Here is a 19,058-nt window from a genome sequence, read left to right as displayed (position 1 = left end):
TTTTACTATATTTTGATTTTTAGAGTGGTGCAGTGGTTAAAGCTACAGCCTCAGCACCCAGAGGTTGTGGGTTCAAACCCACGATGCACCTAATGACCCTGGTCAAGTCACTTAATCCCCCCCCATTGCCCCAGGTACATTAGGTGGATTGTGAGTCCACTGGGAGCAGACAGGGAAAATGCTTGAATACCTGAATAAACTCATGTAAACTGTTCTGAGTTCTCCTGGGAGAACAGTATAGAAAATTGAATAAATAAATAAGGATTGCAGAAACTAGATCACGAGAGAAAAGCTGAACCACAGAGAAGTGAAGTTAGCATGTTAAATACAGGGTAATATAATCAAGTCCACAAATGTTAACAGGATACACATTTTGAGAACTGCAATAATAAAACTTTGTGCCTCCTAGGCTACCATACTACAGACTTGCCCCAGTTAGCACCAGATTCATTCAGAAAAGTTAGTAGGAAAGAGAGAATGCCGGGTGTCAGCTCTGTGAAAAGATGATTTCCTTTTCCAAAATTTCATTTAATTAATAAAAATAAGGAGACTGTTGCTTTTGCAACCTGCAATTCAGGATGGGTTTTCTTTTTTTGGCACTTTAATACTAAATTTGGTGATTTTTGAGAATTTTCTGAGTGAAGAAAGCCTCTAAGGTGGTAGAATGATTTAGGAAACGGTGCTACTGGCTTGTGCCATTTCTTCTGGTTTTTTTTTTTTTTTTTTACTTTCTTTCTTTTTATGTGGTTTCAATTTGGAACATTTGAAAGGAGTACATAAGGAACTTTTACAAGTAAGCAACACAGAGTGAGAAAAGTTTGTTCCAGCCTGCAAAATCATTCGAACAGGGAATTGTGTGGGATGCATCAAACAAGGACCCTTTCCGGCTAGTTTGTTCCGATCTGATTTGCATCACAGAATTTTAGGAAACAGCTGTGTGGAGTTTGGGAAGGCAGAGTTGCAGCCTGAGTCATCTCTCTCTCAGCTGTGTACGGGAGCCTCCCGGGAGAACTTCCAAGTGAGACAAAGAAACCTTTAGCAAATGGCTGGGGGATGTAAAGGTAGCCGAACAAGCTCCGGGCAAACGCCAGCATGAGGATCCAGAGGCAGCAGAAAGCCAGCGGTGCTTTGTCTTTTGGTGGAGGAATTTGATTCCGCATCTCGGACTCGGGGGGAAAGTTGGAAAGCTTCACTGTTGTTATGGCTTTGTATTGGAGAAGCTGGCTTTCCAATGAGGGGGCAAAACATCTTTTTCTGGTACGGTGCATTTTAAATTCTTTTTATATATCCCCCCTCCCCTCTAACATGGCTAATGTTGTTATAATTACGAATACATATACTGTACACATCAGTCAAATACAATATTGTAGCTCAGGCATCTCAAAGTCCCTCCTCGAGGGCCGGAATCCAGTCAGGTTTTCTGGATTTCCCCAATGAATATGCATGAGATCTATTTGCATGCACTGCTTTCAATGTATGCTAATAGATCTCATGCATATTCATTAGGAAATCCTGAAAACCCGATGATTGCGGCCCTTGAGGGACTTTGAGACCCCTGTTGTAGCTGGACTTGTTTATCTTCTAGGGCAGTGGTTCTCAACCCTGTCCTAGGGGACCCCCCAGCCAGTCAGGTTTTCAAGATATCCCTAATGAAAATGCACGAGAGAGATTTGCATACCTGTCACTTCCATTAAATGCAAATCTCTCTCATGCATATTCATTAGGGATATCTTGAAAACCCGACTTGCACAGGGTTGAGAACCAGTGTTCTAGGGTTACCATACGGCTCCAGAAAAGGACAGATTGAGACATCCGGGTTTTACTTTCATTGAAAGCAATGGAAGTAAAATCCGGATGTCTCAATTTGTCCTTTTTCTGGAGCTATAGGGTAATCCTGTGACTACATGAGATCGTTTTCATGCACATTTCTGATTCCACATGTAACTTTAAGTTAGTGGTATCCTTATTTTATGATTCCTGTTGTTCTGTCTTATCTGTCTATACTTCTCCCTCCGTATTCGCGGGGATTAGGTGCAGAGCCGGACCGCGAAGTGTGAGCCAGACCACGAAGTGTGAAAAACCGTGAATAAGTTTTCGACCGTCTCTGACCAACCCCCGCCTCCCTCCTGCGTCCCCGCAATCTTACCTGGTGGTCTAGCAGTGAAGCGAGGCAGGAGCGATCTTCCTATGTTCCTGCCCCGTGCAGAGCCGTCACCAAAAATGGCTGCCTTGGGTTCCCGTTGTAGTCTCGAGACTACAACGGGAACTCACGGCAGCCATTTTGATGACGGCTCTGCACGAGGCATGAGTATAGGAAGATCGCTCCGGTCCCGCTTCACCGCTGGACCACCAGGTGAGGTTCCAGGGAGGCTCAGATGGCTAAAAAATAGCCCAAAAAAGGAAATTGTTTCTAAAAAAAAAACAATGCAAATAACCGAAACCACGGATACTGAAACCGCGGATTCGGCGAGAGAAGTGTATATGTTACGCTTTCACATACACCCTATCCCGTCTATTACAATTTTTTTTGTGTGTATTGTTGACATTCCCCACTCTTTTATGAACATGTAGCATGGATTATAGCGCCAGCAGGAATTCTATGAGCGCTGGAGCATTTACCACCGTTGCCAGCGCTAAAACCACTATGCATTCGTAAAAGAGTGGGATTGTGAATAGTAGACATTCTATTACTGGAATTATTGTTTACTGTTAAAATTGTCTATTACCTACTGCGGTGTAGCAAGGGAGGTTAGCGCCTGGGATGGCGACGCCCTACATCGCCGCACCGTTTGCCTCCACACTCTTTCCACTTGAGCATCCTCCCCCCCCCCCAGGCGAGCACTTCTTGAAAGGTTCACTGGCTTGAGCGGCATCTTCCACCTTCTGCTTGCGCCGGCCATGGCTCCCTTCTGATGTCATATCCTGGACCCGTGACCAGGATGTGATATCAGAAGGATGGCGAGGCCAGCATGAGAAGCACTTAGAACAAGGGTAGGGAACTCCGGTCCTCGAGAGCCGTATCCCAGTCAGGTTTTCAGGATTTCCCCAATGAATATGCATGAGATCTATTTGCATGCACTGCTTTCAATGTATATTCATTGGGGAAATCCTGAAAACCCAACTGGAATACGGTTCTCGAGGACCAGAGTTCCCTACCCCTGACTTAGAAGATGCTGCTTTTGCTGGGAAACATTTAAGGAGATACATGGGGGAGGGGGAGAAGAGAGGTGCCAGTGCTCCCCCCCTCATGAAGATAGTGCCTGGGGTGGTCCATCCACTCCCCCCCCCTTTTGATTACCTATATCCAACTTGTTCTTCAGGTACAATGCCTTGAGTGAATGAATTTATTTTAAAAATGTTTTTTCTGCTTTAAATCAAAGCGGATTACAAATAAAGCAAACAAATTCAATTGTAACACACATCGCAGAAAACAGCCAAGCATCCATTAAACAGACTTTACATTATCAATATCCTTTTCACACAGAGCTTCACCAGGTTTCTACTACTTGTCGCTTAAATAGCGCTGTACATGTTGACATTTATAGACGGTCCCTGCTCAGAAGAGCTTAGAATCTGAAATGTAATCTAATTAATAAAGGTGTGTCTTTAACATCATCTTAAAATTCACCTCATCGCCACACAATCGTAAAACTCCAGGCAATGAATTCCATGTCCGTGGTCCTGCTGTTGAAATAGCAGATGCTCGGGTTCACCAAATATTTTGTCATGAAGTTCCTTCCATGCAGGCTTTAAGAGTATCTTTAAAAGACTTATAGTCTGCAAAGCTTTTTTGTGTTAGCATTCACTTGGAGATAAGGATGCTCTGCGGCAGTAACTTTCAGATGCAATGAATTTCTGTCCACTGGGAGCTGCAAGTCCTGTTAGTGGAGATTTCATTTGAGGGTAGACCTATTGTACTCATTCGCTTTGAAGCCTAACACTTTGGTAACTGAACTGAATGTTATTAAGTTAGATAAAACTGATGTGCGTCTGTTCTATTTTTTTTTTGTTCTTAGCTTGCCTGGATGGCTGTTAATGTGGCCCTTTTCTGGAAAACATTTGAGGTTTACTACCGTGGACCACAGTATTACTACTTGCATCGGATGTTAGGGGTGAGTGACTATCATGCTGTGAGTGTGTACCCATTTATCGTTAAGCATTTTCAAACTGTTGGCAGCTGAGAATAATCTAAACCCCACCCCCCACCCCAAGCCTTATAGCTCCTTCCTCCTTACACTGCTGAGAAAAGGGAGCTGGAGTCCAGGCACAGGAGGTTTATTTATATATGAGAGGGGGGGGGGGGGGGGCAGCAGACACTCAAAAAAATTCAGTTAACAGAATGTGGAAATATGTAAGTCCTGTCCATTTACTCCAGACTTCTAGCCTTCCTGGGAATACATGAAAATGACCTGAGGGGGAGCTAGTGCAGAACATCACCCCCTGCTGTCCAGGAGGAATCACATGCTTAGCTGAAAATGTTTCAGTCTTTGCTGCATGCTTCAGCCAATCACAGGCCTAATCCAAGGGGTGTTTATACCCTAGGTGACACTCCAACTGTGCACCTTACTTCCCCCTTGTCCAGTAACCCCTTTCTTTTACATCACCCTCTATTTATCCCCCCCTCCCTCATATACAGCCTCTCCCCCACATCTTTCCTTTCCCATAAAGGTAGGGTTGCTAGATTTCCTCTTTTAAAAAAGGATACCTGGCTCTGCCCTATTCCCTCCCCCAGCCGAAACTTCTGTCTCCTTCCCCAAGGTCTCGGGGGCCTCTGTGCATGTGGCGACGCGATGACGTCTCGCACATGCATGCGCATATGATGTCATCATGTTGACATCTGAGTAAGCGCAGAGGGCTTCCAGATGAGGCCCTGAGCTCAGAGACTTCCAAAACCTGGACAAACTGCTGAGCTTTGGAAATCTGTCCTGGTACCCAGACAGTACTCTAAAAAGAGGACATGTCTGGGCTTTTCTGGACATCTGGTAACCCTACGTAAAGGGCCCTACTTGCTGCTTTGGCCATCTTACCTGTGACCAGGCTGTCCTGAAGCCAGTGGCATAGCAAGGGTGGGAGCCAGGGGGGTGGACCACCCCGGGCACCTCTCTGCCCCATGCCACTCTCGTGCTCTCCCTTCCCCACCCCCACCCTCCCTGTACCTCTTTAAAATCTTTGCCAAGTCTAGCCTGCTGCGCCCTCTGGCCTGGATCCCTCTGAAATCACTTCTGAGTTGCGGGTCCAGGAAGTGACGTTGGAGGGAAGCCAGCGCAAGCAGCAGGCTGGAGAAGCTGCTCTCACGCTGGTGAAGATTTACAGGTTTGAGAATGGGAAGGGAGGTCACGAGTGCGTGAGGGCACAGAAAGAGGGGGGGGGGGGTTATGGAGAGGAGGGCACAGGGTGCACCACTGCCCTGGGTGCTCCCCATCCTTGCTACGCCACTGCCTGAAGCACTGGAAAGTCGAGAATGACACAGGGAAAAAAAATCTGTCCCTGTCACCGGACCACCGTCCCCTTCACTGCCCCGTCCCCACAGCATCCACCCTTCCCTCTCGCCATCTCACTGCCCTTCGGCACCCCTTGCATAGTCCGTGCATCTCCTCCCACCCCCTTACCTTTTTGGCATGTTTTAAGGTTTCAGAGTACTTGTTGAAAGCCGCTGGAGTGTTTGTGCAGTCGCATGTGTGTTTGTGGGCGGAAGCTTCTCCTCTGACGCAACAGGAAGTTGCGTCAGAGAAGCTTCTGCCCACGCACACACGTGATGCACGTACGCGGACGGCGGTTTTCAACAAGTACTCTGAAACCTTAAAACGCGCCAAGAAGGTAAGGGGGATGGAGGGAGATAGATAGATTCGTAGGAAGGTAGGAAGGAGGGAGGGGGCCGTGTGCGATCGTTGGCCGCGCACATTCCCTCCCTTAACTGCAGGGACAAGGCCATTCATCGTTCCACGGGGCGGTGGATGGCCTTGTCCCCTGTACCTGCGGTGAGCACTTCCCCCCCCCACCGTTTTTCTCCCCCCCCACCGTTTTTGCGGGTTACCCGCAGCTACTCGCGGCTAGCCACGGGTGACATCCAATGTGTCATTCTACTGGAAAGCAGCATACACAGTGAAGTGCTACTGAGTGCCGGTATATTGTCCAAGTCTGTTGGATTCCTGCCCTCCAGTAGGAAGCTTGCCCCAGATGGGGTTGGACCCTGGAAACGTTGTACCGAGCTGAGCAGCTCTGTTCTGTGCCACCTGCTTTTAGGCCCATCAAGGTAGCCTTGACAGTGGTAAGGTAGCAGACAGGACATATGTGATGCTGTTTAACAGCAGCAAAATGATGAAAAAGATGGTGGCGCAATAGATCGGATGTACCGGTAGTTTAATAAGTGTTCAAATAACTTGGAAACAATAATGTTAAAAACGATTGACAAAGGGTGTATATAGTCACAAGTGACTCGTAGGATAGAAACCAATTTCGGCACAATAAAAATGCCTTCCTCAGGGGTCTTAGAGGGTCATTGGCTGTCTTTAATATAAAAAGATAAAAGCCAGAAAAAAAAAACCCCAAATAGTTTCCTTGGACTGCATTGTAGTCTTGTGAGCGAAACTGCTCATAAGAACATAAGAAGTTGCCTCCACTGGGTCAGACCAGAGGTCCATCGCGCCCAGCGGTCCGCTCCCGCGGTGGCCCATCAGGTCTATGACCTGTGAAGTGGTTCCTGACCATTTCTATAACCTACCTCTACTTCTATCTGTACCCCTCAATCCCCTTATCCTTTAGGAACCTATCTAAACCTTCCTTGAACCCCTGTAATGTGCTCTGGCCTATCACAACCTCCGGAAGTGCGTTCCGTGTGTCAACCACCCTCTGGGTAAAAAAGAACTTCCTAGCATTTGTTCTAAACCTGTCCCCTCTCAGTTTCTCCGAGTGACCCCTTGTACTTGTGGTTCCCCACAGTCTGAAGAATCTGTCCCTGTCTACCTTCTCTATGCCCCTCAGGATTTTGAAAGTTTCTATCATGTCTCCTCTAAGTCTCCGCTTTTCTAGGGAGAACAGCCCCAGCATTTTTAGTCTCTTAAGTAGGATTTTTTGTGACTTTTATGTTTTTATATTTAAGACAGCCAAGGACCCTCTAAGACCCCTGAGGAAGGCATTTTTATTTTGCCGAAACTTGGCCCGTGTTGGGCCATTTTTATGGTATACATTCTTTGGTTTCTATAATGTGGGTCATTTGTGACTGTATACAACCTTTGTGGATTGTTTTAAGTTCACCTGGATAAGAACTGGTTGTATCCTTGTCAGTTGAATGCAGCTCCCCTGAGGCAAGGACTTGTTGATGGCATGCCCCTTCTTAAATCTGCCAAGCCATCAGATACTAGCTTTGGACATAGGGCTAGATTCACGAACCTGCCTGATCGATCTGGGCAGGTCCGATGAATTCACGAAGCCCCAATATGGAGATGGGTGCGATCGGAGGAATGACCCTATCTGCCTTCCCGGATCACTCGATAGCGATCCCCGCACATGCGCTGGACCATCTGTAGATGGTCTGCACATGCGCTGGACCTCGGGGCCGGCATAGATTTTTTTTTTTTTTAAGGCGATCGTTTTAATAGAGCCTGTGATTTTAACCCGCTTAAGCCCGCAGGTTAAAACCACGGGCTTAGTGTGGGGAAGGGAGGCAGGCAGGCAGGCGCGTTCGGGGCTGCAGGATAGGGGCTGACAGAATAGGGCGGCAGAAGGCAGGGCAGCCGGAAAGGGCTTCAGCGACTGGTCCTCAGCAGTAGCTTTTTTTTTTTTTTTTGATCGGCCAGCCCGGATTGCAGGATTTTCTTTAGTGAACCATGACCCTGCCTACTTTGCATGCCGTTGCCCTCATTTGCATGCGCGGATCTGAGGATGGTCGAAAGAGAGGTAATTGAATCGGGCCAGGGTTGCAAACTGATCAGTTTGCTTTGTGAATCTAGCCCATAGAGTTTTAGTGAGCTATCGGTTGAATTTTTCGGTGTCAGGTCTAAAGCGCGCCGGGACAAAGGCGCGCCCAGACAATTGAGCGCAGCGCGGAGGTGTGCGCCGCTCAAAATTACTGTTTTTAGGGCTCCGACGGGGGGCCGTGGGGGGAACCCCCCCACTTTACTTAATAGACATCGCGCCGCGTTGTGGGGGCATTGTGGGGGGTTCTAACCCCCCACATTTTACTGAAAACTTAACTTTTTCCCTGTTTTTAGGGAAAAAGTTAAGTTTACAGTAAAATGTGGAGGGTTACAACCCCCCAAACCCCCCATAACGCCAGCGCGATGTCTATTAAGTAAAGTGGGGGGGTGCCCCAACAAAACCCCCTGTCGGAGCCCTAAAAACAGTAATTTTGAGCAGCGCGCGCCTCCGCGCTGCGCTCAATTGTCTGGGCGCGCCTTTGTCTTTTGCGCCGTTGTCTATGAACCAATTTTTCCATTTGAGGTCTCAGCATGGGGCCAGAATTAGGGACTCCATGGGATTGAGCTTGGGATTCATTGCTGTAACGATTGCCTAAGTTTTCATTGTTAGCCAGTTAAAATTTTTTTTTTTGCTCTGTAATCCAGCTTCTAAATCACAGGATAAACTGTGGCATTTCTTCTTTCACCTTCTTAGAGTAGATTTCATTGATGCCATGTTCTCTGGCCAGCTGAATTTGTTGCTTACCAGACTTCAGTTGATTGAAGGCAAATAAATGTTCTTGAGTAGTGAAAGACTTACTTAACGAGTTGTTTTTCCACAGTGAAAGCCGACTTTTCCCTGTTTAGCCGCCCTAAGTAAATTTCACTCATGCATGGGGAGCCAGGTCGAAGCTGCATAGCCAGATCACGCCCAAAGTGGTTTTCACGCAGGCACGGGGGAAGGAGGTGGGGCTCCCCCGCATAGCTGGACCTCGCTTAAAATGGACTGCTGTCGGAGGAGCTGTAATAAATACAGAGCGTATGTATAAACAAAAGGGGGGAAACCATTATAGCATTATATACAATTTTGCATTATCGTGGACACTGTAGGGATTTCATTGTACCTACAGTATACAAAGAGATGCTAAAGTTCTCAGCCAAATCAACCAACTTCCTAAATTCTGAGTGTTATTTTGCCACTGTAGCTTAAGAGTGATATATTTTGTTAAGTGCCAATTTTCAGAAACAAAATTCTATGTTTTGATATTGTTTCAGGTCATTGTTGAACCATATCCGCGTCATTCTCTTCTTGGTTGGGCTGAGAACTTTTCAACACCCCCTAGTGGTGGGCTAGATTAATTTAGATGTTTATAAACCAGGCTTTACATACATATTAAAACTATGACGGAGACACCCTGTTATAAAATTATCTAATATAATAAAATGCTAGGCCGCGCATGCGCACTCCCATCTGCGTGCGCCGGTTTTCTGTGAGCTGTAGGGCACCGCAGATAGGAATGCGCATGCGCGCGAAGCTCTCTCTCTCCCTCCCTCCCGAGGTGGATGTCAGCCGCGGCAGCTATCAGCGGCCCGAGGCGGCTGTCGGCCGCGGCGGCTGCTGGCCTCCCGAAGCTCTCTCTCTTTTTCTCCCCCCCCCCCCCGAGGCAGATGTCGACCGCGGCGGCCCGAGTCGGATGTCGACCGCGGTGGCTGTCGGCGGCTGCAGGCTGCGGCGGCCAAACCCGGACAGCAATTTTAAAATAAGTTTTTAACCCCCACCACTGCCGACGCCGCAATACCTTTTAAAACCCTCCCCACCAGCTTTGTGCATGGAGTTAAGGAGGAAGGTATGGGGGGGAGGAAACTAAACAAAACTAAACTAAGCCTTAAGTTTATATACCGCATCTTCTCCAAAATATTGCACAGGGAAGTGGGGTGGGAGGGAAATGCTGCAGCACACGGAAATGGAGGGGCAGAAAAGGGGTTGATGGACAGGGGAAGAGGTGCTGATGGACAGGGGGGAGCAGAAAAATGAAGACAGGCCTACTGCTGGACAGGGGGAGCAGGAAGGAGGTGATGATGGACAGGGGGGAGCAGAAAAATGAAGACAGGCCTACTGCTGGACAGGGGGAGCAGGAAGGAGGTGATGATGGACAGGGAGAGGTAAAACAAAGGGAGAAGGCCTTTTGCTGGATAAGGTGAGCAGTGATGGGGTGGTGGAGGACACAGGGGAGGTAAAAGGAAGGGAGAATGGACAGGGGGAGCAGGCAAGGGGTGGTAGTGGACAGCCAAGGAAAAAAAAAAAAAAGAAAGACAGACAGAAATACAGAAAGCGGCTAAGGAGAGAGAAAAAAAAATAAAGACAGACACACACACATATATTCTAGCACCCGTTAATGTAACAGGCTATAAGACTAGTTCCTATATAAAAACATAAGACTAGCCATACTGGGTCAGACCAAAAGTCCATCTAGCACAGTATCATGTTTCCACAATGGTAAATCCAGGTCACAAGTATCTGCAAAAAAAATCCAAATAGTACCAAGAGTCCATGCTACCAATCCCAGGACAAGCAGTGACTTCCCCATGTCTATCTAGACTATAGACCTTTCCTCCAGGAACCTGTCCAAACTTTTAAAACCAGCTACGTTGACTGCCGTTACCAGAATTCTCTGGCAACATGTTCCAGAGCCTCTTTGGGTAAAAAATATTTCCTCCTACGAAGTTTTAAAAAGTATCTCCCTCTAGCTTCATTGAATATCCCCGTCTTTGTCATTTTTGATGGAGTAAAAAAAAATCAATCCACTTGAACTCATTTTACACCACTCAGGATTTCATGGTCGTCCCTCTTCCAACCTGAAGAGCCCTAACCTCTTTAGCCTTTCCTCATATGAGAGGAGTTCCATACCGTTTATCATCTTGGTCGCTCTTCTTTGAACTTTTTCTAGTTGCTGCCATATCTTTTTTGAGATATGGAGACCAGAACTGAACGTAATACTGACAGTGAGGTCGCACTACGGAGCGATACAGAGGCATTATTAGTCTATCATTCCTTTTCTAATTCCTAGCGTCTTGTTTGCTTTTTTGGCCGCTACCGCTTCTGGTGAGTGTAAGGGCTTCTTTTACAAAGCCGTGCTAGGGCCTTAATGCGCGCTAAATTTCCGTGCGTGCTAGCCGCTACACCTCCTTTTGAGCAGGCGGTAGGTTTTCGGCTAGTGCGTGCTATGGCGTGTGCTAATCCGGCACGTGCGCCAAAACACTTAGCGCACCTTCGTAAAAGGAGCCCTAAGTCGTAGATGGATCGCTACTGTTGGCAAATAGTTTTGATGCTAAACCTATCGGCAATTTTTTAAACATCTATAAATCTCCCTTTCTAGCTTTCACAAACTCTTTAACAATAGTTCTCCGTTACAGCATATTCTTACTGTACATAAAATAACTCATGTTTTGTTACTTGTGGGAGTTGCCAGAAGTAACTTTCTTATTTGCTTATCTGTTTGTTTGTTTTTTAATTCTTTATTCGTTTTAAAACTTTCATCAAGTGTACAAAAATTGCAACAAATAAAATAGATTTAAACACTTGTACATCTTATCATTATATTTTATAATTGCAAATATAATCGTCCCTCTCCCATCCTGAAAACCCTCTAGTTATTTTTATTTTTCATATAATAGAAACCCACCCCCTACCCCACCCTTATCTTACATAGTTAATAGAAAAATATTAGAAAAATGGCATCAATCATGACAAAAGGACGTTAATGGTTCCCAAATTTTAATAAAGTTTTTATAATTTCCATTTTGCACCGCTATTGATCTTTCCATTCTATATATGTGGCAAACTGAATTCCACCAAAACTTAAAATTAAGCCTACTATGGTCTTTCCAGTTATTAGTAATATGTTGGATGGCAATTCCGGTCAAAATCAATGAAAGTTTGTTATTATATATTGATATCTGACTCTTTTTTCTCATAGACATACCAAAAAGTACAGTATCATAAGTTAATGCTACATGATTTTCCAATAAACAATTTACTTGATCCCAGATTGAGTTCCAAAAGGCTAAGATATGGGGACAATAGAACAAAAGATGATCTAAAGTCCCTATATCCAGATTACAATGCCAATTAGACAAAGAATTGTTTAACTTTTGCAATCTAACTGCATTTTTGCTTATCTGTTTGATGCATTCATTCGCCAGGGTAACTTCCCGTAAGAAAAAGTGCTCAGTTCCATTCCAAGATGAGACAGTTGGAGAAAGCATCCTGGCTTACTGCATGGGTCACAAATCTAAGAAGCAATCAAGACACGTCAAATGGGGTTTAAATTGATGTGGCGAAATTCAAAGGGAATTGAGCAATCTGCTGATCCATTCAAGTTTGGAAGCGGATTTTAAGTAGCTCGATCACAAATTGCTATGGATATTGTTGGCAGCTAGTGTGTTTTGAAAACGTTTCTGAACCAGTTTTGAGGCTATAGATTTTGTGGGGGCTTCTTTGGATTCATTCACTGACCTCTCTTTTGAAACCGTTCCTTCCTGTCCTTTTTGCTGGGAGTTTAATTGCATGACACTGGTACAATTAGTTTTGTTTTTTAAAAAATCTTTTTTTTTTAAATAAATGTTAGGTTCCTTTCAGGACTCTCTCTAGCCCAGTATACTCTTGTATTAAGGGCCATATACGTTATTAATAATAATAACAGTTTATATACCGCAATACCGTGAAGTTCTATGCGGTTTACAAAAGATTACAAGAGGTACAAAATGAGAGAACTTAAGAGAGAAGAGAGTGAGAATAGGTCAAGAAAACCATTATTGAGAGAGGTGTGCGGGTCAGTTATCTAGGTACTTCAGGAATAGGTATGTTTTTAGGCGCTTCCTGAATTCCTCGTAATTGGAGGGCAAGAGCAATTGTATTTAGGTCTTTGCCCCATAATGCCGCTTGATGTGAGAGAAGGTGTTCGCGGTGTTTTTTTAGTTATAATAGAAAGAGCCACACACCATTGGGTTAGACCAGTGGTAGGCAATTCTGGTCCTCGAGAGCCACAGGCAGGTCAGGTTTCAGGATATCCACAATAAATATGCATGAGATAGATTTGCATCTCAAGGGGGCAGTGCACGCAAATCCATCTCGTACATATTCATTACATTACATTAGTGACTTCTATTCCGCTGTACCTTGCAGTTCTAGATAGTTACATTTTTGGGGGGTTACAAGTGAGATAAGAAAGCTGGATATTTCCAGTAGAAATTGCGAATTAGATAACAAATAAGATAATTGGACATTTCTAGGCAATATTACAAATAGGATAACAATTAGGAAAGCTGGACATTTCCAGGAGCTTTACATTTTAGGGAACTGTATTCTTGGTTGATATTTAGAAGAGGAAAAGATTACCAGAGAAGTGGAGGCTTTGAGAGGGGATTTTACCTGGGAGGAGAGGGATGAGGGTGAGAGTTAAGGAAAACCTGACCTGCCTGTGGCCAGGTACTAGGGACGTGGATTGGCCACTGTGAGAATGGGCTACTGGGCTTGATGGACCATTGGTCTGACCCAGTAACGCTATTCTTATGTTTTTAACGCTTACTCCTGTGAGCCGTGGAAACGGTCTTATAAATCCTCATGCCCATAAATGTGAGGATTGCCTCTGATCCACCCAGGACCCTCCCATCTCTGCACCGGCTTTTTGGTGCCGCATGTAAAATTTAGCTGCAGATCCTGCTCCTAAAATTACACACACACATTTAAATTAAATCCAAATAATGCTGATAATTGTTTGTTAATAAAGCCTATGATCAGCGCTAATTGGCTAGTTAGTCCAATTAAGTTGCAAGCCTCTGGAAACTGAAGGAAGGGTAGGTGGGTTCATAATAATTTGGGGAAGAGTCTGGTGGCAGCAGTAACCTCCACCCAGTGGCATGGCGAGGATGAGAGGTGTCTGGGGAGGTGGTGCCCCTCCCTCGCCCCCCCCATTCTCCTTCCCCGCCCCCTTCCTGCTGTGTGCACGCTGCTTCCCTTCCCCCATCCCTCTGTAATGTTCCTGGCGCGAGCAGCCACTCGCAACCAGCTCTTCCTCCGATGTCACTTCCTAGGCTCGGGTCCAGGAAGTGATGTCGAAGGGCGAGCTGACAGGAACGTTACAGAGGTACGGGGGAAGGGGAGTGGTGCACATGTGGTGGGGCTGGGGGAGTGGAGAAGAGGATGGGTGTCTGCGTCCTCGCCCAAGACGGTGCCCGGGGCGGTCTGCTCCCCGCTTACTACGCCAGTGCCTCCATGCTATGTATGTATTTATTTATTTAATTTGTTTTACATCCCATCCTCCCCACAGGTTAACATATCTACATAAATTATTCAAGGCAGGTTACAGGTTGACGTACATATGATTGTTTGATTATCCTAAAATAGCATCTACAGAGTGGTCTAGGTCCATATATGGTACATTCAATACGCATTTGATTGGGAGGAATAGCCTCGGAATCGTTCAAGCTGTCCTTCCCTTTTTTTTTTCCTGATATACACTTCCCCCTCCATATTCGCGGTTTCCGTATCTACGGATTCACTTATTCGCAATTTTAAACCAAAAATTCCTTTTTCTTTTTTCGGGCTATTTTAAGCCCTGTAAGCCCCCCCCTTTATGCCTTACCTGGTGGTCTAGTGGGTTTTCGGGGCAGGAGCGATCTTCCCACGCTCCTGCCCCGTGCAGATCGCTGACAGGAAATGGCTCGAGAGACTACGGAAGCTCAAGGCAGCCATTTCCTGTCAGCGATCTGCACGGGGTCGGAGCGTGGGAAGACCGCTCCTGCCTGAAAACCCGCTAGACCACTAGGTAAGGCTTAAAGAGGGGGGCTTTCAGGGCTTAAAATAGCCGGGGGTTAGGGGCAGAACCAGCCCGAATATTATTCGTGTTTTTTTAATATTCGCGGGCCGGCTCTACCGCTAACCACCGCGAATTCGGAAGGGGAAGTGTAGTTGTCTTGAGTTCCATCTCCCACCTGAGACCCCTGCCAAGAGGGAAATCCCTCCTGTCCAGCCTGCTGCAGTAATCCTGGATGCAGAATCAGCCCGCTATGCTCCCCATGAGTTGGCACTTGCTAAAGGAACAAGAATTCAAGGACCAAGGGACAAATACTGGACCCAAAACTTGTTTTGGGGGCTTGTTTTAGCGGGGAGGTAAAGGGAACCTTCCCACTCCTGTGTAGTCCAAGGAAAAGGAGAGAGGATGCATTCAGAGTAGCTGCTGCTACATCCAGGCAGCCTGCAACTTCTAACCATTGCAAAAATCAGAGACAGAAGTAGTGAAAAGTAGTCCAGGGACGGAGTTAGGTTGGAGCAGAAACTTAGCTGGTTGTTAGGTACCATCAACTCGTGTTTGAGTCCTAGTCTCTTGATGAATTGCGGATCTAAAAAGAAATCAGTTTTGTGCTAGTCCGGAAAGGGCCTCCAGCCTCATCCCTATGGTTGTTTTCAATGTGTCAAGGAGCTTTATGGTTATAGAAATGTGACAGCAGCTAACGGCCAAATGACCCATCCAGTCTGCCCACAGCATCCACTTACTCCTCCTCTCCCTAATGCTGGGTTTTGGAAAGTCCAACCGGGAGCCCGGACATGTAACCCTTCAGCATTGAGACCCTACTAGGCTCCCTTATGGACACAGCTAGACAACACCTCAGCACAGGTAAAAAAATGCTGATTATACAACTGGATCTCACCGCAGCGTTTGATCTGGTAGACCACGACATCCTGCTACAAATACTAGATACAATAGGAATCACAGGCAAAGTACACACATGGTTTCAAGGATTCCTGCAATCCAGGACCTAAAGAGTAAAGACAAACAAAGAAAAATTAGAACCATGGTCCAACCCCTGTGGCATACCCCAAGGCTCGCCATTATCCCCAACACTCTTCAACCTCTACATTGCATCCCTCGGCACCTGCCTAGACAAAATAGACTTAACCTCCTATAGCTACACAGACGACATCACCAATCTCCTTCCTTTTGATCAGCCAACGCCCACCACGACAGACACACTACACAGATCTCTAGAAACAGTGGCAACATGGATGAAAGACAACAAACTAAAACTGAACCCAGACAAAACAAAATTCATACTTCTCGAAAAAAAAATAAAACCCCAACCATAACAAACTGTGGGGCGTGTGTGGCGCAGTGGTTAAAGGTACAGCCTCAGCACCCTGAGGTTGTGGGTTCAAATCCACCCCGCTCCTTGTGACCCTGGGCAAGTCACTTAATCCCCCCATTGCCCCAGGTACATTAGGTAGATTGTGAGCCTGCTGGGACAGACAGGGAAAAATGCTTGAGTACCTGAATACATGAATGTAAACCGTTCTGGGCTCCCTTGGGAGAACGGCATACAAAATTGAATAAATAAATCAAAATCAAATCAAATAAATCAAACCTAGTAATAAACTCAATCACATACCCCAATTCAACCCACTCTAAAACTTCTGGGAATGACGATAGACAGATGCCGCACCATGCAACCACAAATCGAACAAAACAATACAGAAATCATTCGCGGTCATGAGAAACCTAAGGCAAGTTCGAAAATTCTTTGACAGAAAACAATTCCAGCTCATGGTCCAGTCCCTAGTTCTAGGTCTCGTCGACTACTGCAACATTCTCTATATCCCCTGCCCCGCAACAATGATAAAACAACTACAAACAGTACAAAACACAGCCCTGAGACTAATCTATTCACTAAGAAAACACAACCACATCACCGAGGCATACTTCGACTCACACTGGCTCCAAATTCTCCTGTCTGTTATTTAAATCCATAAATGGCGACAGCCCGGCCTACTTGAACAACCGCCTAATCCAAACTACCACAACCAGACACAGGAGAACCCAGACACCCTTCACATACCCTCCAATCAGAGACATCATGGAAAAAAACTGTACGATGGCCTTCTAGCCACACAGGCAGCAAAACTAGACCGCCAACTCTCCAATCTACTAATCGCGAGCCCAGACTAAAAAACTTTCAGAAATGAAATAAAAACCCTGCTATTCAAGAAATCCATGAAGACTTAACTAACACCATATGAAACATTTCAATCCTCTGAAGCAACCCGCTCTACTCTGTAACACCTCTGGACATGTCCAGAAATCATCTTCTGTAATCCGCCTTGAACCGCAAGGAAATGGCAGAATAAAAATCACTAATGTAATGTAATATGACAGCATCCGCCTCTTGAAACTAAGGCCCTGCGATCAAATGCTTATATTACTTCAAGACTATGCAAAGGTGCAACCCAGGAATAAATTGTTTTGCCTAGAATTAACAATGTTATTGCAACTATTCCCTATCCTGCTATCATTAATAATGCTGCTTGCAAACTACCTAGAAAACCTAGATATTTTACTGGTGGAAAAATACTAGGTTGTCTTTGTCATGGCTGTTTTTTTAAAATATTTGTTACTTTAATTACACTGGAGAGATAATAGGGTACTTTGAAATGATTTGTAAAACTCTACAGTGAAACCATCACCACATGGAGCGGATCCAACTCTAAGGGACTTCAATGATGCTTGTAATTCTTTCATTGATAAAGGCGCATCAAGAGTTCCTTTTATATGCTCAGGAATTTTAGGCCCCTTAATTAACTCCGAAAAATTTAAACCCTCAAGTTCTTTATTTGAATAAATCTCGGAAGAATTCAAAGCTTTATACTTCAAAAATTGTTTTTAAGATAATTCCAATTTGAGAATGAGTTTCCCCATTCTCATCTGTGATAGCCACAATTGGTTGAATCTAAGTGCTTTTATAGTGTAATAGGATTGTATAATTTGTTGCATTTATTTATGGCTTCAAAATGAATAAAGACATTTTTTTAAAAAAACATTACTCTGGAGAACAAATTTCAGGAAAATTATTTATTTTTCAGCAAATCTGGATTAATGCAATAGGATTTACAACCCTGAATCAGAATATAACTGCAATATTTCTGTTGAGCAGGGTTTGGCTGAAATGTGTACTTCACTGTCCACAAAGAAACAGTGTGAATTAGCGTTAATTATTTGATAGTGTTCGCTGTGACAAGACTGTCAGTTCAGCAATGTCAAAATCGTTTCTTGGCTGATTTGCATTTATATTCAGTGTCAGGAGCTTCTCTGATTAAAGTCCAGCAGTAATCAGCCAGCATGCCTGGACTTTGCATTCCCTGGTACCGTTATCCTCATATCATTGGCTGTGGCCCTTTGATCCAAGCTCTCGGACTAATTGCGCACGATGCACAACAAATATGGCGAGCCCAGCTTTTGTCTGGATTGCAAATCTTATACAGTATCTAAAAAAAAAAAAATACAGTTCTTAGGCTGCCTTTACAGGTGGAGTCATGGCTCTTCTTTGCACCTTCAGGCAAAACTCGCCTCAAAAGTAACAGAAGTCAGTATGATTTAATGCATTTCCATCAGCAAAGTGTAAAAACCGGTCTAATAAAGCATTGGGTCCAAGATGTAGTTTATTATATGTCAGTTTTTTAAGAAAAGATTTAGCATGGTTGTGTTTTAACAATGCACCTGTGGGAGAGAGGAGATATGAAAGAGATGTTTAAATACCTACGTGGCGTAAATGCACATGAGTCGAGTCTCTTTCATTTGAAAGGAAGCTCTGGAATGAGAGGGCATAGGATGAGGTGATAGGCTCAGGAGTAATCTAAGGAAATACATTTTTACAGAAAGGGTGGTAAATGCATGGAACAGTCATCCGGAAGAGGTAGTGGAGACAGAGACTGTGTCTGAATTCAAGGAAGCCTGGGATAGGCACATGGGATCTCTTAGAGAGAGAAAGAGATAGTGGTTACTGCGGATGGGCAGACTAGATGGGCCATTTGGCCTTTATCTGCCATCATGTTTCTGTAATCAAAAAGCTTTATGACATCACAATGCAAGTGTTAAGAGCCTTAGCCAATAGGGAGAGGAGGAGATAGTGGATTCTGCGAATGGCAGACTGGATGGGCCATTTGGCCTTTATCTGCCATCATGTTTCTATAATCAAAAAGCTTTATGACATCACAATGCAAATGTTAAGAGCCTTAGCCAATAGGGAGAGGAGGAGATAGTGGATGCTGTGTATGGGCAGACTGGATGGGCCATTTGGCCTTTATCTGCCATCATGTTTCTATGTTTCTAACAA

At 45.1% G+C, this 19,058-nt stretch overlaps 1 protein-coding gene across 5 annotated transcripts in view; it reads left to right on the top strand.

Moving 5' to 3' along the window:
- The first annotated feature begins 436 nt into the window (after window positions 1–436).
- Window positions 437–19,058, top strand: part of NOX4 (NADPH oxidase 4) — a 168,046-nt gene continuing 149,424 nt past the window's right edge. For 4 of the 5 annotated variants that reach the window (XM_033950586.1, XM_033950584.1, XM_033950585.1 and 1 more), the window contains exons 1-2: window positions 437–1,257; window positions 4,017–4,112. In XM_033950586.1, coding sequence (XP_033806477.1) covers window positions 1,201–1,257; window positions 4,017–4,112 — 153 coding nt within the window. In that variant the 5' untranslated portion in view covers window positions 437–1,200. The remainder of the gene's footprint in view (window positions 1,258–4,016; window positions 4,113–19,058) is intronic. The other variant, XM_033950587.1, reaches the window with a different exon arrangement.

The sequence above is a fragment of the Geotrypetes seraphini genome, chromosome 6 (genome assembly GCF_902459505.1).
Source record: "Geotrypetes seraphini chromosome 6, aGeoSer1.1, whole genome shotgun sequence".
Taxonomy (NCBI): Eukaryota; Metazoa; Chordata; class Amphibia; order Gymnophiona; family Dermophiidae; genus Geotrypetes; species Geotrypetes seraphini.
The sequence above is the reverse complement of the archived record's forward strand: the minus strand, read 5'-3'. Positions and strand labels throughout refer to the sequence as shown.